At 37.7% G+C, this 26,643-nt stretch overlaps 1 protein-coding gene across 3 annotated transcripts in view; it reads left to right on the top strand.

Moving 5' to 3' along the window:
• Positions 1-6,309: 6,309 nt before the first annotated feature.
• Positions 6,310-26,643, top strand: part of MYT1L (myelin transcription factor 1 like) — a gene marked incomplete at both ends in the record, with an annotated part of 129,854 nt that continues 109,520 nt past the window's right edge. For all 3 annotated transcript variants that reach the window (XM_082277008.1, XM_082277007.1, XM_082277009.1), the window contains 3 exons: positions 6,310-6,364; positions 6,547-6,580; positions 6,884-6,946. In XM_082277008.1, coding sequence (XP_082133134.1) covers positions 6,310-6,364; positions 6,547-6,580; positions 6,884-6,946 — 152 coding nt within the window. The remainder of the gene's footprint in view (positions 6,365-6,546; positions 6,581-6,883; positions 6,947-26,643) is intronic.

The raw sequence follows: 26,643 nt of genomic DNA, 5'->3' as shown, positions 1-26,643 counted from the left end.
AGTACTTATGTATGGGATACACTGCTTACATAAGCTATTCATCATTTTCCAGGTCATATTTCTTTGATTATGGATGTAGGAGCATTTTAAGTGTGGGAAATACATGTGACATATGTGTGACATATTTTGTTTCATTCCTGAGATACTAGATTGAAAAAAATTCTTTGAATCCTTTCATTTTGACTTTCACATGGAAGAAATAACATTTTCTTTATGTTATAAAAAGAGATGCTGAGCAAACTTTGGCTATAAAAATAATAAAGAAATCTTACCTGCAGAAATTTGAATCTTGCATCATAGGGGTTGAAAATCTGCATTCACTGAATAACTTGAGTCACATGGAGATAAATTTTAAACTGCAATCTTTTAATATAATAAACTCATTACATTTTATGGTAATTACAATATTTTTCTCCAAACATTTTAGTTTTATCACATTATGAGTATGTCTAATATTACTGATTAGGGAAAAGCAAGATTTCTAATAAGCAACATTCTTGGTTGACAATAACAATTATGCATATTCTCGTATTTAACAGTTCTTACCATAGAATTTTTGAGGTCGCAGATGATCGTCTACTGAATCACAGGATCACAGAATGGGTCAGATTGGAAGGGACCACAGTGGATCATCTGGTCCAACCTCCCTTCTCGAGCAGGGTCATCCTAGAGCACATGCCACAAGATTGTGTCCAGATGGTTCTTGAATATCTTAAGTGAGGAAGACTCCACACCCTCTCTGGGCAATCTGTTCCCATGCTCAGTCACTTGCACAGTAAAGAAGTTCTTCCTCATGTTCAGGTAGAACTTTCTGTGCATCAGTTTCTGTCTGTTGCCTCTTGTCCTACTGCTTGGCACCACCAAGCAGAGCCTGGAAACATTGTCTGACATCTCCCTTCAGATACTGACAGACATTCACGAGGTCCCCTGTCAGTCATCTCTTCTTGAGGCAGAACAGGCCCAGGTCCCTCAGCCTTCCTGTGTAAGAGAGATGCTCCAGTGCCTTCATAATTTTTGTTGCCCCCCTCTGGACACACTCCAGATGCTCCATGTCCATCTTGTCCTGAGGAGCCCAGAACTTTCTACAGTATAGACAGTGAATGCTCTGCCTCAGTAAACCCTGGACATCTTTTGATAGTGTTTGAGAATCCAGTTTTTGGGTTTGAAGAAATACAAGTTAGGAAAAAATTAGGGAAGAAGATTCTGGAAGTCCAGATCTAAGCCTTTAGCTCTTTTGTGGCTTTCTAGACTTCTGTTATATCATGGCTAGAGAGAAACCTTAATAGTTCACTAAGAAAGTGTTGGCTGACCCGGAAATTTAGGAACTTGGGACTGAACCTTGCAGTCACCATGCCTCTAGCTAGAAATTCAGATACCCTGAGAATTTTAACTCAAAGGATCATTTTCAGGACTACCTGCCCTCAAGGGAAGAAAATGCTGAACTGCTTCCTCGCAAGGGAGCAAAGATTGCAATTTGTCCTGGAAAGGAGCCTAAAGCTCTTGGTCACTCACAGCTGGCAGCCCTAAGAAAGGCCATATGGTAGATATGTGAATGTGTCTAGACATTGGGAGAGCAGTGCTGGGTGTGAAACTTTTAGGAGCTCAGGTAACTAACACTATTTTGAGACTCAAAGCCTTAAATCTGTACACTTTAAAAACCTGAAGACTCCGACAGGGTATGCAGCAAGCCAACAGATAAGGTTCTGTTGAAAACTTTACCTCTGTTCTTAGAAGTTACTGATGGTATCTGAGTAATTCGGAGGTTTTCTGGGAAATTAATAAAGCCTTAAAGGTTGTGCAGCTACGAATCACATTTTGCCCTTCAGCTGCAGCAGCGCAGAAGTTGCTCGTGTGCATCTGGTTGTCCAGATCCTCTTCACTGTTACTGCCTTGCAGATCTTGATCTTCTGTCTCTCAAGCATGGCCCACATGTATTGTTCATATGTAAAGGAGCTTGGAATCAGCATGTTCTTCAGATGGATCAAATCTGCCAAATGACACAGGCCAGTGTGTGTAATTGGCCTGTCTCCACCATAGTTTATCACTCCATTAATTTCTCTATTATCTGCATATTTCAGTAGCATATAATCTTCCAGAGTACTGGTGAAGATACTGAATATTGTAGGGCTAAAATGTATACCTGCAGGATTATATTAGACAGGCCCTTATTGAGTATATATTTTTTAATTTTTGCAATTAGCTTTGTATAAAAATAATCTTTATACAAAATAATTTTTCTGGAAAAATATTTTAATAAAAAATAATTTTTTTCTGGAGAAATATTTCCTAACTGTTATAAATATGCTGATTTTATGAAGCACTTATTTTATTGCCTGAATGCTCAGTAAGAGAAAGCAAAATGTTTCAAAGGTGTCTAAGGATGTGATATCCTGACATAGCTACCTTTACTGGCAAATTTTAAAGTATCCTCAAAGAGCAGTATCAAGTGGTTTTGATTACATATTTTCCATGATGAAGTGTTGACTGGTGCTAATTATGTCATCATCTTATATCCCATATTGCTTTTGTATGACATTACTAAGGGTCAGCATCAGGAAGATTAACTTAGTGAGACACACCATCCTCTCCACAATTAGTAAAGGTTAATTTTTAAAGTTCCAAGTAAAATTTTTTCAGAATATTTTTTTCAGTTCTCCCTCATTCCCCAAGTATTCCAGGCTTGTTTCTTAACAACAGCTATGTATTGAAGACCTGTTAGGCTATGTTTATTTTGGGGTAAATGTTGTCTGAGGCTTTGATTTTAAAATGAGAAATAGTAACAAATAGCCCTTTTTTTAAAATGTTCTTGTTGATTACTATTACTACATTTTCAAATAATGATAATCAAATCTCTTTTTATTAATGAATTCCTCTTATGACTATGTACCTTTTTTATTTTTAACACTTAATGAAATACTTTCAGCTGCTCCTAATTGTAGTTATTTTATGTTAAAAGATCGTCTTCTTCTCAGTTTGTCCCATTATTATTTCCAGCTTTCAAATACAATTTAAAGGCACCCTGTGTTTGTGTGTGTGTGTAGTAGTTACCGGTATAAGATTCTGTACAGTGAGAAGTAACAAGTCTTACTGCCTGCGTGCAGGTGACCACACAGACATTTTTATTGATTGTACTCAGAAAATTTGTATTTAATACAGCATCTTGGGGTTTATTTGTTAGAGCACTATAACTATTCAGGTCTTGTTTCTCTAAATATTCAGTAACATGAACACATATAATAGTGGTACAGAGTTCCTGGACCTCTCTCTGCCCAATATCCTAAGGCATATCCAATAATTTGGTTATTTTAAATTCTAACTTAGAGATTTAATTCCTACCTAGACCTCTTTTATCTTTTCCTTCTCAGAACTGAGAATCATAGAATTATAGAATGGCCTGGATTGAAGGGGGCCTTGAAGATCATCTAGTTCCAACCTCCCTAGCTTTGCATGGGAGGTTCCACTAGACCAGGTTTCTCAGAGCTCCATCCAACTTGGTCTTGAACACTGATGGGGGTGGGCATCCACAACTTCTCTGGGCAGTCTCTTCCAGTGTCTCACTACCTTCATGGAACATCTTCCTGATACCTAATCTAAACCTACTCTGAGGCTGAAACCATTCTCCCTTAGCCTGTGACTGCATGCCCTTGTAGAAAGTCCATCTTTCTTGTTGGCTCCATTCAGGTACTGGAAGGCCGCAGTTAGGTCACCCTGAAGCCTTCTCCAGGCTTAGCAAACCAAATTCTTTCAGCTTTTTCTTGTAGGAGAGGTATTCCACCCTCTAATCAGTTTAGACCTTTCCAGTTTCATTTCTAGAGCTTTTCTTTGAAGCAACATTAAAATTTTCTTCTCTTCCTACTCCTGATGCCTTTCTCTTTACTTTGATATGTAGCATTAGATGCCAGGCTAAGGCTAACTCTAGCCAGCCTGTTCTCCATGTCCAAGTTCTTTTCTGAAACAGAGACTGAGTACTCTGCAGAGCTGTAATTTAGAGGTCATTAATAAATTAGAACTACTAAGGTGCACTCCTTGTGAGACCAAGGTCCACATTTCCTTTTTCTGCATGTGCAAGTGATGAGGAGTCCCATGTTTGTGTGAGATTGATGGTCTTGGGAGCAGAATTCTGTTCCTGGCCTTGGAAGTGCCAGGGGTGCCACTGAGGGCTGCTGTGGTGGGCTGCTCAGTCGCTGTACTTCGCAGAATCAATGCACGTTTCAGTAGAATTTCAGGAAGTTGCTTACGCCCAGCATCCAACATGTAATACATGGAGGCATGAAGGTTGAAGTTTTAACATGACAGACAAAGTCCTAAAGATCTGTGAATAAGCATATAAATATCAAGTCAAAGCAAAATTCTCTTGACTAAATGTAGGCACCAATTGTCATTTGACGTGTCCTTGAGCATCCAAGACTCACACTGCCATATATGAGAGGGCATCTAGGTCACAGACAATGGCAAATCAATTTGTGCCTTTCTGGAGAAGCAGCAGACTATGTAGGATACACACCAAAATTTAAAAATATCATTGTGTGCCAGCAGCTTTTACAATGTTTTTATTTCTTTGACTCGCTTCTGGATCTGGACTGTGTGTATCTTATAGGGGCTTTTCCAGCTTAGTGATTTCTTCTGTGATTGTCAGTGTAGTTAAAAGTGTACTACCCTCAGGGTTCTTGAAGCGCTTTGGTTTAGAAAGACAGACAAATCTGTTTTGTAGTTTGTCCCTTATAAATTTACACAGACTTATCACTGGGGCAGCATTTCCAGGTTAAGATTATAATAGTTCTTTCAGCAGTTTTTTCAGTGGTGATGAAGGAGGTCAGATAATATTTTTCAAACATTTTAAAAAAAACATGCTAGTCTGAAGATCAAGTAACTTCAACTCTGGTCTCCTGTCAAGTCCTTACACAATCAAGAGTTACAGAATAATACGGTGTCCTGTTTTCTTATTAGTAAAAGGAAAAGAGTGCCATCATCTAGTAAGTAATTTTTATATTCCAGAGATGCTGTTATGTGCTTTGATATGGCAGATCTAAAAGCTTCTCGAGCTCTCTTAAATGCTTCTCAAGTCATTGGAGCTAAGAAACTGGCCAGGCTATGAACTCAAGACGTAGGATAGCCATCGTGGGCATCTTCCTTCCGAGTTACTTCCGATATTGTTTGTGTTAAGGTACTGACCAAAGAAAGTTAGGTAATTAAAGGGTTAGCTGCAAGTTACTTGGACCCATTTCCATGTTTTTGCATGAGATATATTACATTCTTACCAGATATCAATCCAAGGATATTGCTATAAAAGGGGTGATTGATTTTTTTTTCCCTGGGGGAACTAGAGCTCCATGGTTATTTCTGTGCTTCCTGACCTTTACAGTATCATCACTATGTATGAAGCACTGTAGATCCATCTTGCCATCCTGTTCTTCTACATCCGAAGGAGCTGGTGATACAGATACTGCATATATTTTCCCTGACACAGTCTCTCAACATAGTTCAGTGCAATTTGCTTCTGTTGAACAAAATCCTGAACTCTAGCTAGCCTATGTTGTTTACCTTTTAAAGTCTGATGGCAATTGTACATGTAAAATTAGAAGAAACGATGTGGCCCTACATGAACTACTACAGATCAGTGTTTATGATACTTTCCAAGATCTAATCTGCAGCCTTGCCGCTGTCTGGTAAATATGTAAGATTTCTGTATATTTATTACTGCACAGAAAGCTACACTGGATAGGCAAGTTGTTTGTAAAATGAAGATAAAGATCTAGTCATGTAGCAAGTGAGCACATTCCTGAAACTTGAAAAATGAAACATGTTGGCAAAGATTGTAATGCCATATTAAATAAAATTAAATACTTGAAGGTCTAATAATGAATCTTCATCTCCTTTTCAGTCATTATTCCTTCCTCTCTTTCCCCCTGTAAAGGGTTTGGTTAGAAAATGACCTTTGGTGTGTGACCCCTTGACTTCAGTTTTAAATTGTATAGAAGTCTATTGAATCTTTTTTTGGAATATATGGGAGTCATGAAGGTTTTTTGTTAGAAATATCCCCCTGAAGAGAGGAACCAGCACTTAGTTGCACACATTTTGCTATGAAAGCAGGGCGCAGAAACTGGCTGTTTAAAGCAGAAATTACTGCATTTTCTGTTTCTAAGTAAACATGAAGATCCTAAAAATCCCCTGTAAGGAGAACTTTCCCTTACAGGATAAAATGGAATTAAAATAGTGTCAATAAATCGTGTGAGAGACTGTATCAGTCTGTGCATTGATAGTCTGTGCATGCAGGATAAGAACATTGACTGCCTGCTAATCTATTCCCAGATGGAGGTGGATGCAGACGAGAAGCGCCATCGCACACGCTCCAAAGGTGTTCGAGGTATGTCTCTTGCTTCAGTAAATCACTCAAGGCCCTTGCTCAGGGTGACCTTCATCCTCCAGAATCTCTTTGCACGATTCATTCTGACCCTTGCTTTTACACAACCTTTCTGGTAATTTTCTGTAGAAGAGGGGTACTTGTAATAGATGATAAATTTTTATATGTTTTCCATCTCTCTGCAGTTCCCGTGGAACCAGCCATACAAGAGCTGTTCAGGTTAGTGCTCTGAGTGTAAAATGTATCCCCATTAGCAATTTAGAAAATTCATGCCTTTTAATGGGTATAATGCACTTTCAAGTTCATCGGTGGTTTGCTCATGCCCTGCTGCACTGATGAAATTAATTCCCTTGAGACTTGCTAATAAAAAGCATCCCCTCTTTTTTTTTTTCCCTTCAGTTATTTGATTTCTCTTTCTGTCTTGGTTGCCCTCCATCTCTGTAATACCTACTGCCTGCTTGCTTTTAGTATAATCTTTCTGCAGCACACCAGCACCTATATAATTAATTCTCTCTTTTGCAGCTGTCCCACGCCTGGCTGTGATGGCAGTGGTCATGTTAGTGGAAAATATGCAAGACACAGAAGGTAATATCTGTAATTTTTCGTAATTTAGTGAAGAGATTTGGTAAACAAGTTATCTGGCATGACCTTGATTAACCAAACAATAAAAATTAGCAGTTAAATATTCTAGAAGCTATTCAGAGTCAGGTTTATTTTTTCTTTCTGAATGTCACACAAAATTTAACTCACATTTTGCTGAGGAGACTTGCTCTCATTGTCAATCTTCTCTCAATTTTTGCATACAGTTCTCTTGCTTACATGTTGCAAATTAAAATTTGGTCCCACTTGCATGTTGGCGCTCATGTTGATGTTATTTAATGTGTTTCATAACTGAATGAAAAAGAGCTTCTCAGCATTTTAAGTTCAATGATCAGGTTAGATTCAAAGGTCAAAGGTTAAGACAAATCAATGATAATAAGACTTCAGGGTTCAAATGTTATGCTGTATTATAAATACCTCTACTTCTGTTTCTAGACTATGAAATGTGGAGACATCTCCTTTAAAAAAAAATTTCCAGCTGTTATTGTTAATAGTATACAAGGTAGCATATGTTACACATACTGCATGTGCTTCAAATTAATTTAGACCTCAATCTTTACATTTCTGTGTCTGCAAGGTCAATGTTCAATATTGTTGTACATCTGCATAAACACCATTCCTTTCCTGAATCATTTGTCTGTGAATTTTTTGTGCAATATTTTGAAACTGTAACAGCTCTAGCACACATGTATTTTTCTCTCAGTGCTGTGCATTTCATTTGACATATTTTATACAGCAGCCCATTGTAGGAGATAAAATGGCTGATCTTTGGGCCATCTTTTTTCTGAATAGAGGGAAGTGTTCAAACCAGTGTTAAATTATCCTGAAACACTAAAGATTATTTTCATTCTTGATTTTTCAGGTTATAAAGCACTTGTGGTGTTTATAAGAGTACATATTTCACACCAAATCTGATTACTGCATGTAATGGGCATATGGGGTTTATGAATTAAATTGAAATTATACATTTGGGGTTAAGGCATTTATTTGAAATAGGAAAAGATAGTGAACAGTGCCACTCAGTCCACTTATATACCTTTTTTTCTTATCACTGAATGAAACTTAGGGACAAGTCCAGAAAACATGTTCAAAATTAGACCAAGAACAGTGATACTAAAATTACTTTGAATTACATTTAAACTGTATAAGCCATAAAATAATTATTCACATTTATTTTCTTAATCTTTTCTTCACTCATAAGAGCCATAATATTCTTGTGGCTATTTGAAGGCTTTGGTTAGATTGGAACACTGATGTAGGAAAAGTATCCAAAACAATTATTTTTAAATTCACTTGTGATTTCTCATTTCAAACCATGGTTTTCTTTTGTCTGTTTTTTTCATGGAAATATAAGCCTCACAAGTAATTAAAGAATGGCACTAAATCCTTCTTTTCCCTCAGAAATTTCATGACCTGTCAACAGCTAAGTGACATGATTATAATGTCCTTTCCAGTTACAAGATTGTAGCTACATACATTTCTTTACTCTTCATGGAATTTCTGTGCAGATATCAAAATAAAAAGTCTTGAAACATACAGAAAGAAACTCTTTAGCTTGAAAATTTCTGACTTTTCTTCTGATTTGCTCTAACTTTGTGTTAGAGTTAGTGTCTGTGTTTGTGTAAGATCACCCTTTTGGGGAAAGGGGAAGCAATAAATGTGAATTTTGGAAAGATTACGTGCAGTTTTGAGATGTTAATTCCATATTTTGCTTTCTTGACATGATTCTGGTATGTCAGTACACGAACAGACTGAATCTCAGAGCTGTTAATTAAATGAAATTTTGGGCAGATGCGCAAAGAATAAAAATTGGAAATACATCAAAAATTCCTTTTTTTTCTACTGAAGAATTTGTTGGGCTTTTATGTTTTCTTGTCACCCTGATTGCCAATCCACTAATCAAAATCAAGATCTATTTAACCAATATATGTCCTATTTAATGTAAAAACAGAGTTCTTTGTTGAGGTTTACAATGTACATTTATCTAAAATTTCTATTTTCTGGAAGAGCAGTACTATTTATGTCACAACCAACACCTACTAAATTTACCTTTTTGAAAGAATATGAAAGAATTTTTATCTTTTTTCTATTTTGCTATATGGGTGGGAAAGGCCCTCAAACATTTCTTCCGAGGAAATCAGACTGTCTTAAAAATTTTATGTGTTCAGGGAATTGCATATCTCAGCTGATGCCTAACTCAATTCCGTTTAGACCTACAGAGCATTTTAATGAGGTTAAGACCTTTTCATTTACAATATCAGACCAGCTCATTATTAGGAATGAAATGCATTTGCTTCCACTAGATGTAGTCAGAGCTCTCCAGAATTCTGTTTCTTAGAAAATGTCTTGAATTCCAGGTGGATTTTTTAATTGTAATTTTATCTTTGTGACAGTGAAAACCATCTTCAGGTAGTTCATTAAGCTTGAACTGAAATAAACAGATCCTTTCACATTTTCAGATAGATTCAGGGGATGAAATGTTGTTCGGCTGATAAAATAGTAGATGTAAATTAAAGGAGAGTTTTATCGTGGGTTTTTTGCCTCAGTTGTATTTTTCATTGTGAAAGAGCTGCAATATAGGTTTACTACGGGCACAAGCAAACCTATGCCATTGATGTTTCCTTTGAGGTGTATTAAAGCACAAGACTGGTACTAGGTAGGGTAACAGTGGTAAGAGCTTGTATCATTTCCATCTCTTTGATGTTTTTCTTTGTGTTAAATCTTAGTTGGAATGGAAGCGAAACCTTGCATGACTTGGTTGATAGTTTCCTCTTGCATCTTAAGTTCAGTGGTTGATGTCAGCTTGTTGGTTGGACATGCTAATAGACAGCTTAGATGGACAAGTTTCTCTAAAGGGCACTTTACAGCAGAATGCTGGGATCTGTAAAATTAACATGGTGAAAGCACCTCTCTCCAGTAACTGCACAGAAAGGTCAGAAGAACTAACATCCCAGTTTGGGCACTGAGGAGGAAGTGCCCAAAATTGGGTGGTGTGTCTGCCTTGATTAGAGCAGACTCATATCTTTTTCTTTTTTCTTTTTTTTTTTTGGATTGTAGTAATACCTGAAACCTGAGGCTATCATGGACCCTTTAGTGCTGTCCATGATGGACAGCAGGAGGCGATGCCTCAATGTTAGAGTTTGCACAGATAGAACTTCAGTACCTGTTTATGTTTCTAAGCACCTGAAATCAACTGAACTGAAAAATAAAAAGAAAACAAAGGTTGTGAAAGATCTAAATTCAAGATCAAAACAGAAAAAATAAGCCATAAACATGTTCAGATAGTGGTGGAGACAAGAGAAGAATTCAAATCTTAGGAGTGAAAACCAGAGCATCTCCCTGGACCATGCCTCTGATGCAGGTTCTTTTATTCCCTTGGTGTCTGTTCAGGCCCATTGTGCATAGCAGCACAATAGTGAACACCACTCTTATACCTTCAGTACTGTGAATTATTTTGAACAATAAGCTTGGTCCAGATCCTTACATACTTTTAGCTGTGAATAATCCATCTGGATATATAGCACTGACTCAAACCAGACCAGGAGGGTGTTCCCAGAACTGTGTTTTCAGAATGCCTTTTGACTAAGCGTCTGAAGGAAAGCATAGGTTCAAGTGTTCTTTTATTGCAATTAGAAGGAACTTTGCCAGTTTCATTAATCAACTTCAGAGACAACAGGATTCACAATCTGTGTATACAAATGTAAAAGTGAGTCCAGTTTCTGGTTTGTTCTGCAGGTGCAAATCCCATAGTTACTCCAGAGTAACTGAGCGCAAATTGGCCCATGTTATTTGCTGAGTCGATGTGAATGACGGTTTCAGAAATATTACACTTTGTTGCTCTCCATTTAGTGTCTTTTTAAACAATGTCATATACCAAATAGGTGCCTATTATTTGCCATGTAAGTAGGTAATGTAGACAAATCATAAAAACCCTAACTAGATTCCATTTAAAATACTGACTGATTGCATACAGTATCTTATTTAAAAGCTTCTTAACAAAATAGTTTGATTTGTTTTTTTTTTTTCTCAACTAACAAAAGCAATTAGATTTTTTAATGGATTAATTACTTCCCAATTCCACATGTTTCAGAATGAACCACATTCTAACAAATAAGAGACCTAAAGAAAGTCTTAAGGTTGTAGCATGGCACTATGTATATTCATTTAGGATTCTTTTAGACCATACATCAGTGTATACTTGAAAACAGATACATCCGTTGTATAGAAATTAAAGCAAAACAATTGTGGTCTGAAAAAGTATGCATATAATTTCAGGGAAGTATGAATGTTAAGGCCAAATGATAAACCCTTCATATTTAAAATGGAAATACTGATACAGCTTTTACTATATTGTGAATTTCTATTTGATTGCTGAAAATAAGAATTCAGATGAAATAAACCAACTTAAACATTTAATCTACCGGGGAAATTTTCATGCCTTTTCTTCGGGCCATATTTTATTTGTAAAGGATTTCGTTAATTACTGATACAATGTCTTGCAAAAAAAAGGCTAGTCTCAAAAACAAAGAGGGATCATAAAATGATGTGTGTATCTGTAATGTATGAATTGTCCCTAACTTTATGGAATACATTGCATTTTAATTTTCCACCAAATTTCATATGACTAGTTCTTTATTGCTTTACTAGGCTGTCTCTGGTTTATTACATTATACAGATAGAACTTTTTAACTAACATCTAACATCTTTTAATTTTTAAGCATGAGATTTGTCACTTCATATAACAATTTGAATTTATGAATACCTTAGAGTTTAGCATTGCTGTTTTGATTAGGAAAAAACCAAACATGTACCATTGTATTGCCTTGACATTATATACTGTATTTTAGTCTATAATTTCTAACAGAGCAAGTGAAATAATTCAGGCTCCCAAACTTCAAAATTAAAAGGCTCAAATATCTCTGTTATTAGAAAATTATTGAATTTCTGTGCCTTGTTGTGCCATATTTCTTATTCAAATTTTTTCATTTCATATACCTTTTCACCCACCAGTTTGATTGCCATGGCTGCAGCCGTGGGTGAATAATTGCCTGTCTTCACAGGAGCGTGTTCTGGAGCTAAAGTCGAGTGCTTGCTTCCTGATGTATGGCTCATTTGGATTCTGCCGACAGCCTAGGGGCTGTATTATTCATGCCTTGACAGATAGCACTCACTAAAAGCATTGGAACAGGGCCAGGTACTGGCAGAGAGATAGTGGAGCATTGCAACTTGCAACCGAGAGGAGCATCTATAATACAAAAAAGAGAAATCTTCATACCTTCCTTTTACTGGTCTCACTTTGATGGAGAATTCATTTGCATCAAAATAAAATACCCTAAAAATAAATACATTTTTTCTAAATCACGCTTGAAAGTTTAACACAATTTTCCACATTTAATTGCAAAGCTGATTTTAATTAGTGAGGCCCTGCATGTGAAAAATGAAGATTCACTTGGGTGAGTGTAACACATTGCAGTGTCTGCTGAATGCTCTAATTAATGTATGGCTGCTGTACAACAGGGTGCACTGTGGGATATTTATGAAAAATTCTGTGCACGCAGCCAGTCTATCTGTATTTTAGTTCTTGAATCACAAGAATAAATAACTTTTCCCCCTTTATTCTTTATGAGACATCATTGTGCATGCCATCACCCTATCCATAAACTTTATGGCATGCCTGTCCTTTTTACTATTTGTCAAAGATATTATAAATCAGAAGGTAGGACATACATATTTTAACATTAATTTGATAGCAGAGCATGGTTGCATGCCGTGCAGAGCCAGAGGTCCACTGATGCTTTTGTGCTAAAGCCTAACCACAGAACAGTGAGGTCCTTACTGTTGCTTGCTTTCATGATACTGTGAAAAATCCCACAGGATGCTGGAAGTATGGAGAAATGTGTATTCCTTTATCTCTCAGCTGCTAGTCAACCTTTATTATAGTGTTTGATAATGATAAAATGATTCACTGGATATTGACCTGAGGAAATACTCTGAAATTGTTTGTGAAATTTATTTCTATTTTATTTAACAGCATATTTGCTAAAAACTGTGGTAAGTCGTAGTGAATACCAAGAATAATATCATAAATATATTTTGTATGAAGTAATTCACCATTTAGGGTTTCTAAAAAATGTTAATAAATGAAGCTTCATTGCTTTGTTAAATCCAGCTAAAGAGATATAAGTAAGCAAGTAAATAAATGAGTGGAAGAGCATAGGGATTTTCAAACAGAACACTGCAAACAATAAATAATTGTGCTGACAGAGAATCCATAATGTATTAGAGGTCTGTATTGGCTGCTGTCTGGATTCAGCAATAAATCCTTTGTCTGATTGTTGATTAATGATTAGAAAGGTGCAAAGCTGGGTCTAAATCATCAAGCAAATACACACCAGCAACTGGTGTGAGGCTCTGCATGCTAGTGGCCGTTGTGTAGAGGTGACTACACAAAGGAACCACAGTTCAATTACTCCTACCACCATCTGTATTGGGAGTAGCTATTTCAGTGGCAACAAGTTGCAGGACCTGCAAGTACCAGAAGTACTTGTAAAGGCAGGGGAAAGAAAGTAAATCAGAGGTAGGAGCATGGAGAGTGTAGACCTAACTGCACAGCAGCAGCAAACAGCAGATTTAGGATGTGCTTTCTGCAGTGGGTCCCCTGGCTGAAATGATGCACTCTTTTTCTTGCAAATGGAAGGTGCTGAACATATTTGTCTTGCAGCAGTCCACCTGCAGCCATGGGGTTTTCTGTGGATGGATCTGTCTGGAGATGTTCCTATCAGCTACAAAATAAATTGAAGACCACACAGAAAAAGTAGGAAAGAAAATGAAAAAAACAAAACAAAACAAAAGAACAAAACATCGAGTAATACTGGGGAGATAATTTCCCCAAAAAGATCATGGAAGGAGCCATGCACATTTTCCCTTTGCCTATGGGAAATTTATTTGGTTGGCCTGGTAGGTTTGCTGAGTACATTGTGTTCTATTAGGAGAGAAATAAATCGTTTGAGGTTGAATAATTTGTGTTCTTCATAGTGGAAAAGAGGATCTACAGAGTTGATTCGCACATGATAGGCAAGATATTTCATCTCAGTACGCCTCTGTTTCCCCATTTGTAAACAGCAAGCAAATTTTAGGCATCATAGGTGTAAAGACGGAAGCATGTATGGGGGATTATTGCAAGCGTAGTGCCCGCAAGTCTGTCTCTGATGTTTATCTCATTATTTAAATAAAGATCTGTTGAATAGCCATTGATGTCAGAGAAAGTTTAACTTTACAATTCAGTGCTTTTTTGATCAAAACATTTTTCTGGATCCTAGAGCAAAATTAACTGGTTTGTAATGATAAGACAATTTTACATTTAGATTCTAGTCTAGTTTCCCGATGTCATAATTTGTGAATTATTTCTACAGTATTTCTGTAAAAATATTGATTCTGAGGTTTAAAAAGCTGGAGGCATTTAAAAAATCTATTTATTAATGTATATTTTAGTGAAAATGCGGTGACAGTTTTTAACCTTAAAACTAAACCAGAAAAACCACAAGCAATGTTGTGCACTGAGTTTAGAGTACTATGGAGCTGCCTACATCCTCCTTCCAGCAGTTCTGAGCAGCAGCATGGCTACTGTGTGTTGAAAAATGGCTTGTGTGTTGGAACATCCTAAGTCAAAGCTTTAGAGACAGGAAAATTTACTGGTGAGTACTGGCAGCTGGATGGACAGGGAACCCCATTTTATTCCTTGCTCCAGTGTCCACACAAAACACAAATAACACATGACTTTGAAAAAGTTCTATCTGTAGGTGGCACCCATGCTATCAGAATAGGGTTGCCATGCTCTTTTTTCTCCACCTCAGTGAAAACGATCTGAACTCTGCTAGAATCATCAAAAAGGAGGCAGCAGAAATCATATATGTAATAAATAAATAAATAAAATTATAGTTATCTTTTCTTTCAAATATTCATATTTTATGAGATCAAGCACCCCAGGTATTACCTGAGTTAGTCAAAGAATATGAAGAAAGAATATAAGAAATCAACTCAAATATGAAGGAGACCTAAAAATACGCCATGATGTGTCTTTAAAGACTTCTGCTGAGGTTTTTCAATAAGTTGAGACAGCCCTTTCAAACACATCACTTCTTATTAGTGGTTGATATGAAGTACTGCTTCTAGTGGTGTCAGCTCAGGCCAGGGAAAGGAGAGGTAGTCCTGAGCCTCTTTGATGGCAATAATAAATCAAAATAAATACATCCACAGAATTAAAAGTGCCCAGGGGATAGATAGCTCCTGAAGACATCCTCAGCACTCTATGGCCTAGGACATTGTAAACGGTGATCCCTTTAACCAGGTTAAGTTAGTTTTCTGGCTACTACCTGAATCACCTTCCCAAGAAAATCTTGAAGCTTACTGGTGACATGAAAAGGGATTGGAAAGAACCTAATGTCCTTTAGTTATTTGCAAGAAATAGTAGTGTCATGCTGTAAGTATCCATGGAAGAGTGAAGAAGGGGTTTAACGCCTAAGAGAAAATATTCCTGTGACTGAAGTTAGGGCTGTGTCTCAAATCCATGACTTACAATAAAAATTTTTAATACTATAAAATGTACTGAGATAGGACAGGATATGATTGACTTTAAATGCCAATAACAGTCATTTAAAGAAAAGGGTTTTTGCCTTCAGTTCCCTGGGACTGGGGCAGATTTCTCTACCATCAAACTTTTTATTTAAAGTAGCAAGCAGGCCACTGAATTGGATGCGCAAGTAGTGGATGAATGCTTTCTGTTCAGCTGATTCTTGTGGAAGAAATTCATCAAGGCTATGCACCTGCTGCTGTTTTACACCCTCCTAATGTCTCCAGGAGAAAATCTTACCTGTACTTGGTGAACGGGGAACAGGCGTTCAGAAAAAAGACTAGAGCTAAAAGCTGGCATGCATTCAAATTATGCCTTAAGTCCAAAGGGTGGACTCTCATAAACGCTCTCTTGTTTTCTGTCCAACTCTGAAGTCACAGTAGAACTATACTTTTACCATTAAGCTTGTCTAAATTGAGAGTCATAGAATTGTTAAGGTTGAAAAAAGACCTTTGAGATGATAGAGTACAATCATTAACCCAGCAATGTCCAGTCCATCACTAAACCAGGTCCCCAAGTGCCACATCTACATGTCTTCTAAATACCCATAGGGATGGTGACTCAAACACTTCCCTGAGCAGGCTGTTCCAATGCTTGATAATCCTTTCACTGAAGACTTTTTTTCCCAATACCAAACCTTAAACTCCCCTGGCACAATTTAAAGCTGTTCCCTCTCATCCTATCACTTGTTACTTAGGAGAAGAGACCAACCCCCACCTGCCTACAATCTCCTTTCTGGTAGTTGTAGAGACTAATAAGGTCTCCCTTCAGCTCCATCTTTCCAGCCTCTGTAACCCCAGTTCTGTCAGCAGATCCTCATGAGACCTGTGAAAACATTTGTTTGGGCACCTTGATGCCATACTAAGTACAAAGCGTAGATAGTATATCTTTAATCTCTCATCTGCTTATTTCAGTGTAGGAAGTACTTTTGAAAGCCCCCCAATTTGTGATCCATAAAAACATGCCACTCTCCCACTGTTTCTTCTTTGTCAATAGGGTTAGGACTCCATATGGAGTTGGTTGGAGATGGTTTCTCCCATCTTCTGGGAACTTGCATTCTGTGCTATAAAGAAGTTAAGATGTCAGGATGCTTGCATTCTTTTTTCTTCATGTGTATTCAAAAGGAGAAGGAAGGATATAGTTTTGTAATTTTTGAGCAGTCAGTTGGAGATGAAAGGACCACATTTTCAGTCCCAGCACTAGCACTTCATATAGGAGACAGTAATTTTAGAGAGGAGTTGAATGAATCCTTCACTGGTAGTAAAGCACATTTAAATGTTTTGTTTCGCATGAAGTATTAGAGAAGTGGGCACTCTCAACCTAGATTATTATGAAATCTCAAGAGCAAGCAGTCTCCTGAGAGGTGTAAAATGAAGCTTCAGTTACCCATGGCAAAAGAGGATATTAAACACAAATTGCTCACACATTTCTGTGTGTTCTAGATTAGATAATGGCTAAGGCTAGGATTGTGATTTCTCCCCTGACCATCTCCAAGTCAAAAGACTGAGTTAATCTGTTTCTGTGAGAAAAAAAAAAGGCTTAAAGTGATTAATTCCAGGAGTGGAAATCCCCCACTACAGAAAATACCTTCCACCAGCCCAGATTACAGTGTCTGAATTCTGCTGTGTGTTAAGTGCCTACATGTCCCTAGGTATTAGAAGAGGAACAAACATACTTCACTTGGATGTCAGAATTTCACTGTGCAGCTATGCATAGAAACAGAGCTGTAATGCTTTTGCTCCCTTGGCAAACCAGGAGTTCGTGACTCTGCTACCGCACAAGAAATTTGCATCCGTGACAGAAGTTGAGTCACACCTCTGAGTTCTACTCCAGTGCCTCTTGCTTTAGACCATCCTTTTCATTTCAAAATTCATTTTTACAAAAATTACCAAATGTTTTCTTGTTATTTAGTATTTGCAAGGACAGTAAGAAAAATGTACTAGAATTGCTTACATTTAATGCAGATCTTGCTTGGGCATGGTTTCTTCTAGAATAATTAATGAGGATTAATGGTTTGTTGGCTCTTCGTAGCCATATGTACCACTTCAGGAGAAGGGGACGAGCAAACTGTCATCTCAAACAAGAGGATATATCATACATCATGACATATGTGATTGATTATCTCTGACATGAGTCTTGTAGATATTTGCATGTCAGTAGCTACCAGACTAAAAACCCCTGGTTTTGAAACTTATTTCTTGTAAAATTCTCTGTATATCCCGTACTTTGTGAAAAGAAGTAGAAGATGCAAGGCCCCAGTGAGATGGATGGCTGAGAGCAGCCAATTTACTAGGGTAACTCTATTTTATGCTCGTAAAGCTTTTTCAACTGTTAATTTTAAAACATTTCGCAAATGTAAGTCAGTAGCCTCAGTCCGTTTTGCAGTGTTAAGTACTTGATTTCACATGACACCGAAGGTCATATTGCTTATAATGTTGTAGTACATTTATAACACCACATTGACTAACAAGACTGGTTGTAGCAACTTTTTACCAGCACACATTTATGGGGCATAGGAGTTTGGGATGGAAAGAAAAAAAAATAGTCGATTGTTTTTCTGTCTGAAAGTGTAGAAACTATTGTGACAGAATGTAATTGCATGCCTTTATTTTGATTGAGGCTTTGGAATTAACATTTCTAGTTCTTAAAACACATATACTTAGGTCTTCTATTTAATTCCATGTGACATAAGGAATTACCAGCTTTACAGTTCTTCTGTCCCTTCCACAATGGCAAATTTGTTTCAGTGCTTCTGGCAAGGCAAGTGTATTACTTTCTGAGTTGTAGTACTGTCTCTGCAGCATCTAGGTGTTTCTTGAAAATACTGACATTCTCAGAACTGACATGGCCTGGCTTTGCTTGGCATGTGAGACCTAAAGAGATCACTGAGAAGGACAGACTCAGAAACTGAGTCAGAGTTATAAAACAAATACCATTTTAGAAAGAATGCAAATAAATTCTGACTGCTGTGTTAACTTCAAACCTTAGTAGTCAAGCTTGCTGCTTCCAATTATGTTATTAAAAAGATGAAGGACGAAGGACTGAACAATTAAAATGGCATTAACTGAAAGTGGAGTCACTTGTTTAAAATGTTAGCATTTAATCAAAACTATAAAACAGAAAACACTTAGCTTTTTCTGTCTGCTGTAATTGTTGATTGTTCTTTAAAAATTATAGCAGTCTGTCAGATTTAGAAATCAATCTAGTGGACAGCTTGGTTCTGTTGAACCACAACAGAAATGTCATGGTTAGCTTAGATTGGTTAGAACCTATTTTTTTTTGTAGTTTTTAGGTATATTATGGGTTAAACTGATCTCTTTTGTAAGGGGGAATTTAATTTCATTCCTCTTACACCAGGGCACTTTGTAATGATGTTGCTCCAGAACTCTGTAAAAAACCGCAAACTCACAGAGAGACAAAAGTTTATTGGCTGGTCTGAGAAATAGGGATAATGAGATTATACCAGCATCCCTATTTTTTAAACAAAAAGGAAACTAAGAATCATCTGGTGAAGAGTCAGGAATGATTTACCTATATTGCAATATAGCTTTGCATGATATCAGATAATTTGATGTCATACCTATGCAGCTTTTCATCCCTATCTTCAAAACCTTCCAGATATTTTCAACACAAAATGTAATCTTGCATCTGGCCCACCCTCTGTATAGTACATTTACCTGTCAATCAGAGATGAGACGACAGTTTTCCACCATTAAATTTCTACAGCTGGGATTTCCACAAGAAGCATTTCACAACATATAAATCACAAAACAAGCACAAAATTCTAAAGCACAACTACAAGTAGACCTTTGGTACTGAAATTGAAGACAAGGATCCACAAATTACCAAGTCTGTAGTAGACCAAACTTGTAATAGAAAACCTGTTTGTGTATTTCTAGAAGTGCTGCCATCTTAGCTAAGTTGTGCTGCTCAGGGCTTTCAAGCTGCCAGAATGTTTGAGATTTGCAGGCTGCAGGTACCAGCATCCTCTGATCCAGAAGGCAGAGCAGGTATTTCTGCTCACACTAACATGCAGGCACCTCCTTTCTATAGACAGAATAGCAGTCACACCCCTTTCACTGAAAGAATTCTTGATAGTTGTGCATCCTGGACCAGCAGTGTGACTTAGGAAGCAACATACTGCTTTGGTTTTTCCACCACCCTGAATGGATGCAAGCATCATGTTAATACTCAAGCCAGAGCCATACCAAAATGATGACAAGTGAAGACTGGCAAGGATCCTTCTTTCCCAGCTGTTGAAGTCGGACCTTTGGACAGAAGAAAGTGTGAGGTTTCTTACAGAGAACCAAGAAAGAGAGAGAGAGGTTAGTCTCATGGTTAAAGGACTGCTCTAGAGGAACCAGATTTGGAGCCATAAAAGGTTGTTTGGGTAAACACAAACAAACAAAAAAAAGAAAAAAAAACACAAAAAGAACCCCCTCCCTCCTCCCAAAAAACCAACAAAAAAAGGGCGTTCCATTTGCTTGACAATTTTTTTAACCTTGTTAAAATTGTTGAATTGTCGTTAAAAAGAAAAAAAGATTAACAGTGACATACCACCTGTATCAAAAGAGAAATCAGTAAAGTAGCCATCCATTCTACACGCATGACTTTTGTACCTGCGTCAGAAAGTGTCTTTTTTGGATTATGAGTCATATTTTCAAGACTATGCCTAAACCAGAGTTGCAATTAGGTGCAGACATCAAGAAGGGAAAAGTGATTTTAGAAGCATTCTTTTCATAATACTTTGTGTTTCTTAGCGTGGATATTGCACATGCTTACTCTTGTGATTCCCAGGCTTATATACCTACATACTACCAAGTGGGGAATTTATTATATAAGGAACTTACTCAGCTAAACTAAGTCCATCAAAGTTATTTGTGATGACATGTGATATTGCCACAACTATTATCATGATAAATCCCCAACTATAAAGGGAACACTTTTAAAAGTAACTAACATATTTCTAGGCTACTGTAGTGGTTTGGTTCAAAATATCCATTACTTACTTATTTTCCTTCTGTGACATAAGAATTAGGGGAAAGCAAAGCAGGCATAAAACTTAAAAGAATATAAAGAAGTTTATTAACAGACCTAAAAGAAGGAAAAAAGTCAGACTAAACCTTCAGAACACTTCCCCCCACCTTTCTCCCTTCTCCCACTGACAATGTAAAAAGACAACCCTTGAGATTTTCAATCAGTTTACCACCTCTATAATAATCTTTTTCAGTTCACTTAGGGAGAGGAGTCTCTCTTGCTCATACTATGGAGACATCTCCACAAGAAACAGTTCTTTCATGGCTTCAATGTCACAACAAGACAGCCGCCCGGGTTGGTTCTCTGCTCGCATGTGAGTCCCTTCCCTTGACTTACAGCTTTTCCACAACTGCTTTCAAGGGTCCAATCTTGAGCTACTGGGGTACCATTTTAAGGATGAGCTGTTCAGAAGCAAAGGTTCTCTTCACCTATCTCTGGGAGCATCTTCAGCTCCAGGAACAGAGGCCCTCCTCCTCCCCTGGGAGCAAGGGTCTTCATCACTTTCATCTCTCTCTGTTCAAGCTTCTCATCCAATCACAGCTACTTCAACATGTGCTTATTTCAGCACAGGTACTTTTGCTCACAGTTGCAGTTTGAACGCTCCACCCCCCCCATACTTTCATGAAATTACAACCCGTACTCTGATGTATCATAGTCCATCACCATAGCCTTACAACAGGATTTCAGCTTCTAGGCTTGAAGCATCTCCTCTTTCTCCTCTCTTGGGGTTTAATCTCTTCCATTCTTCACTGGCTTTGGTGTCTTTATGGTGTTTTCTTCACGTGCCTTCACCTTTCCTCTTCCTCTGACTCGGGAGAGGATTGATGTCTGCAGGCTTCGTCTGTTCTGGAGAATCTTACAGCACTAAAAGGGTTCATCTCACCCGGGCCTTGCAGCTGGAATTTGCCTCTCGCTGTTGCTCACATGATCTTTGCCGGGCAGCGGCCTCAGATGAATTTCGGCCGCACTGGGTGAGGGCCGGCCTGGCTGAGCCACAGGGCCGCCTGCACGGAGCGGGGCTGCGGATGGAACAGGGCCTCACGGCTCCGGGGTGGCTGTCTCCTGGTGGGCCCGGCTGCACTGAGGGGGCTGTGCCAGGTGTCCAGCGAGCAGGAGCGGCTCAGATCTCAGCCAAGCTGCACCGCAGCCGACCTGGCCGGGCCACGCCGAGCAGAGCCCGGCCCGGCCCCGGTGGGCCGCACCGCAGGCCCCCCAGTTACCTGTCCAAAAGCCGGAAGCAAGAGAGCTCTCCTGGGGTTTGTTCATTCTTAAATGTGGATCACAGAGGCCTGTCAAGCTTCTTAAGTGGCTTAAAAAAGTTGCCAACATTCAGACTAGCCAGTTGATTGGTTCTCTTGGGTCATAGAGGAAGCTGTAAGCACCTCTTTGCAAGAGAATCACTTCCATGGCTGATGGAGCCCTTTTAACTAAAAACCCAAACTATGCTGAACCATGACACCTACTTTCAGTGAGATGTGTTAAGCATCGAATACCTCAAACTATTAAAAATAATTAAAGTAGCCTTTGATGTAGCACACACTTTCTAAAAAATTGGTTTTTATCTTTTAAAACTAAAGAATCTTTTCCTCCTCTTGCCATCTTCCTATTTCTGCTTCCAGTCATTTCTCAGTTTTACTCTTTGGTCCTTGGACAAAACATAATTCTGGACCTTTCACTATTGAGTCTTGATACCTATCCTGTCTATGCATTCTTAAAACTGAGCAGCTGAAATTCAGAGAGGGATAACTGCCACATTTCTCTTAAAAATCTAGCCATAGGAGGTATATTGGCAGCAGATTTTCAGTGGAAACCGCCATTTCCACCCACAGCCCAGCTGCCACATTTAAACCATGCTGTGTGGTGCTTCCACTCTCTTGGGAGGCTATTTTCATTTTCCTTCAGAGATTCTTCTACAGTCTAATGGAACTCACCATTGGCTATAAAAAGCAACATTATATGCCATAGTATTTTTTTTAAATTGTGATATGACTCAAGTTGAAGCCTTCTTATTCTGGACTAGAATGTGATGGGATTCAGTTCAGCTCCTTTGTTTGGGTTTTTTTACCTGAACAGGCATCCTTCCTTTCATCAGATATATCAAAAAAAGACCAGATTGAGGTAAAGCCATTTAGACATCCGGTTTTTAAAGTCATGTGATTAGCCTAAGAGGTAAACTTTCATTTTTAGACTAGAATATTTCTAGTTCTCCTAATAATGAAAAATAAAAGCTGAAAAAATATCAACTGAACATGAGATGTAGATTTGTTCTTAGAGTCTGCCAACACCTTGAACCAATTCCTTTATGAAAGGTAAGCTTGTAACTTAGTGGAAATACTACCTGCAAGACTCCCTAATACTGCAGCAAAGCAACTTCTGTGTGCTGCAGAAGGATACTAGTTGAGTAGATTATTATCACAAACAAATATATGCTTTTCAGGGTGTAAGTCATGGCAGGGGGGCAGAGGTTCTCAATCCTTTAACAACCTGAATTTAGAATATTTCACACTTGAATGACTCGTAACCAACTGTGCAAGACAGAGAAGTATCCTGTGGCTTAAGCTGGAGGTGAGACTTTGGTACATAAGCAGTGAAGTCTTTGAGCTTGTATCACTTTGCTTTTGTCATTTTTTTCCTGTATTTTCAGATGTTTACTGATGAGAGTCTTGTGTTAGAAGGCTGCTCCACATTATTATTCCTTTCCATTGGTTATATTCTGTAGCTGTTAGCTTTTTTGATCAAGTAAGAATCTTACTGCTATAGTTATGGGAAAATTGTTGTATTTCTTAATTCTGAGCCATATGTCCTTATTAGTTAAAATTAAGTCATGAGGCAGTGCTATTGTGTGTCTATGCAGAAATGTTGATAAGAGTATTTGTGATAGGAATCAGTAGCTGGAAGTGTCACTATAGTAGCCCTACATTATAGACATGATGAAATGACAGTATATTACTCAATACTTAAGTACATGCTAGCATGATAGTTTGACTTACTGTGTTCTTATTAAATATGATCCATCAGGTCTATGTCTAAGTGGTTGATTTTATTTATAGGTATCTAGCCATGTTTTTAAATGATGGACAGTATAGCTACATGAACCACCTTTGATTTCCAGCAGTTTATTTCCCTTGGTTTTTGAATGCTTGGACTTAGCATGTTGAATTGCTTAAAGGAAATCACATTTAAAATATTGGAATAGAAAGATTTCATATCATGTTCAAGGCTCAAACATTGTGCAAAAATGTTTTGTAACTGATAGATGCACTCTTGTAGCATATTCTGACCCTTTCAAATTGGTGATGATTGATTGTGAACTTTTCCATTTTATGATATGGTATTATAATGAAAAATAAATAAATTGGAATTTGCCCTTCCCTCTACCTGTAAACAAAGTTGTCATTACCACTGAGGCTGAAAACACAGGATACACACAAATCTGGACACCTTGACAGCTCTAGATGATGCTTTTATTCAACAATGTAGCCATCATTTTCATCTCTATATAGAAAAATAGAAGGTTTTCTTTCCCAAAGTTTTTCTTCAAGTTTAGATATTTTTTTAAGTAAATGTGGACCTCAGGATTTTGATTCAGTGCAGAAGTCAGTGTTCTTTGAGTTAGTGCAGAAATGGTCATTGGCTTTGCATGTTCCCATTTCTATGTGTCTGGGTTACATCTAAATCAACATCGAAGTGCGCAGAATCAGTAGCCACTTGGCAAAACTTGATTATATGCATTTCATCTAATGAATCAATGAGTCATTAAACCTGTGCTCTTTGCACTATCCTGCACTCGTTGATCAGCCCCACTATTCAAGGTTCTGGCAACAAGACATTATCAATTGTGTTGTCTGGCACTTGAACACACAGTTAAGTTGGGTATTTGCTATCCTAAGATTAGAAACTCCAGCATTTGTCTGACATTGGAACATACAGGTAGTCTTGAAAAGATTGTGAAGCTGTAGGGAGGAGAATTATTCATGTTATGTGATAGAGCAGCTGCAGAAAGGGAAGAAACAGGTTTTTGGGTTTCTCATTATGAAAGTATTACCGTACATGGTTCTACATTCTATTCGGTACTGTCTTTATTGAATCTGGAGAGAATTAAAAAGAAAAAGAAGAGAGAGAAAAAATCTTGGACTTGTCTCACTTTTGACAGATTCCTAAGTGGTAGAAATACAAGTTAATCACCAACGCCTCCCTTTATTGTCACTAGGCAAAGTGTCTAGAAAGGTAAGATGAATAGCCTCCCAGGAGGTTCCTGTTTCTCTGCCCTGAGTTATGAAGGGAGCTGAGCGTGACATGTATAGACTTAGGTTTTAGAAGCCGTGGTAGGTGAGAGATGAACCCCATCAATGACATTATAAGTCATTGGGCAATCAGATATTATATTGATTTATTTATATAAATACTTCAGAATAATCTACAACTGCAGGGCGTGTACTTTGCTAACCTATGCTGCCACATAAGTTTTTAGTGTCATAATGTGTTACATATATTTTTTATATCTTGCTTTAAATGAGCTCTCCATGGCTCGGCGTTTTCCCATGTATTTGTACAACACTTAGAAATACATTGCTGTGCCTCATTTTTCTTCACTAAACAGCTCTTGTATTCAACCAATTAAATAAACTTTTTTGAATGGGTTAGTTTTTGCAAAACTTAGTTTCCTTTTAGTTGTAATGTCCCACGAGCAGAGGCTTTGCGGGTGGATGAAATGATCTCACCAGCCAGAGGGCCAGGTTAGTTTGTCAGTGTTCCTCACAGGGTTCAGTTACACCATTTTGGAGTCTCAATGAACTGGGGTGGGTAGATGCTTCACATGGAGACAAAATGAAATAAAATAAAATAAAAGATTCATGCTTTGACTTAATGTACTGTGACTGTATTAACTACATCAAAGCTATTCTACTTTATTTTGTTTAAAAATATGTATTTCAATATCTGAATTTCTAAAAGAAAAACACTTGAGTTTTGAGCTCCATGATTTACTTCTGGCACATCATTCTGTCTCATATTATTTGTTACTTCTAACTCCTTTTGGCAGTGCTGGTTTTTAGACACAAGTTTTGCTTTGAGGTTCATTTAATTAAATATTGCTGTATATGGGTAGATATGTGGTATATTCATGGCTATTCATATATTTAAAATGGCTCTGAGGTGCAAAAGGCTAGAGTTGTCTTTTAAAATTCTGTGAAGAAAGTGTCACATCCTCCTTCTCTGCATTTTGTCATCCAACATGCTTCTGGGAAATTCTGTAATTTTTCTTACTGTTCCATAATGTGGAAGAGTAAATATTTGCAAATCCAGAAGGAAAAGTGGTCTGAATGTTCTACATTTCACTCATTCCTGTCACTGTAGCTGGTTCCTATTAAGGTAAATTAATAGTTTTCACTGAACCGAGTTACTATTGTATACATACACATACCTAAACTGAAAAGTCAACAGAGTCATATTTGGTACAAATAAATGAAGCAAAGATGGTGTGTTTTGATACTGCACACATAAAAGCACTTCGTGCTTATAAGAGTCTGATTATTTAATCAGAGGCAGAAACCCATGAGAAAGCCTGAAATACAGAAAAACTGTAGAGATTAGTTTATTGTATTTTATAAGATATTTGTTAATTTAAATTATAATTTAAATAGATAAAAGCATATTAATTTGGGCACACTTTTCCAAAAATATTTAAGCATGTAAAACATGAATGGGAACCTAGATTTTCCAAAGCACTGACTGTGGATTAGTGCCTAACTCCAGCTGAGAGGATGGGGATTAGGGCAGTCATTCTGTAAATGGATTTAGATGCTACGGTGCTTGGCAGTGCAATGGTTGCAAGAAGCATGCCTGTTTCTGGAACAGTATTCAAGGCTCTGGCTCAGTTGCCAGCAGGCTCCTGGAAAGCAGATTTGAGTAAGCTAGTCTTTTAGACTGGGATTCCTAGCACATAGGATGCTAGCACAGAGAATTTTAATCCATCTGGTTGGAAGCAGCAAAACAGTGTGTCCCAGCTCCATCTTCT

Source organism: Coloeus monedula, assembly GCF_965178545.1.
Source record: "Coloeus monedula genome assembly, chromosome: 2".
Classification (NCBI taxonomy): domain Eukaryota; kingdom Metazoa; phylum Chordata; class Aves; order Passeriformes; family Corvidae; genus Coloeus; species Coloeus monedula.
Note: the sequence above shows the minus strand (reverse complement) of the source record. Positions and strands in the feature narration are given on the sequence as shown.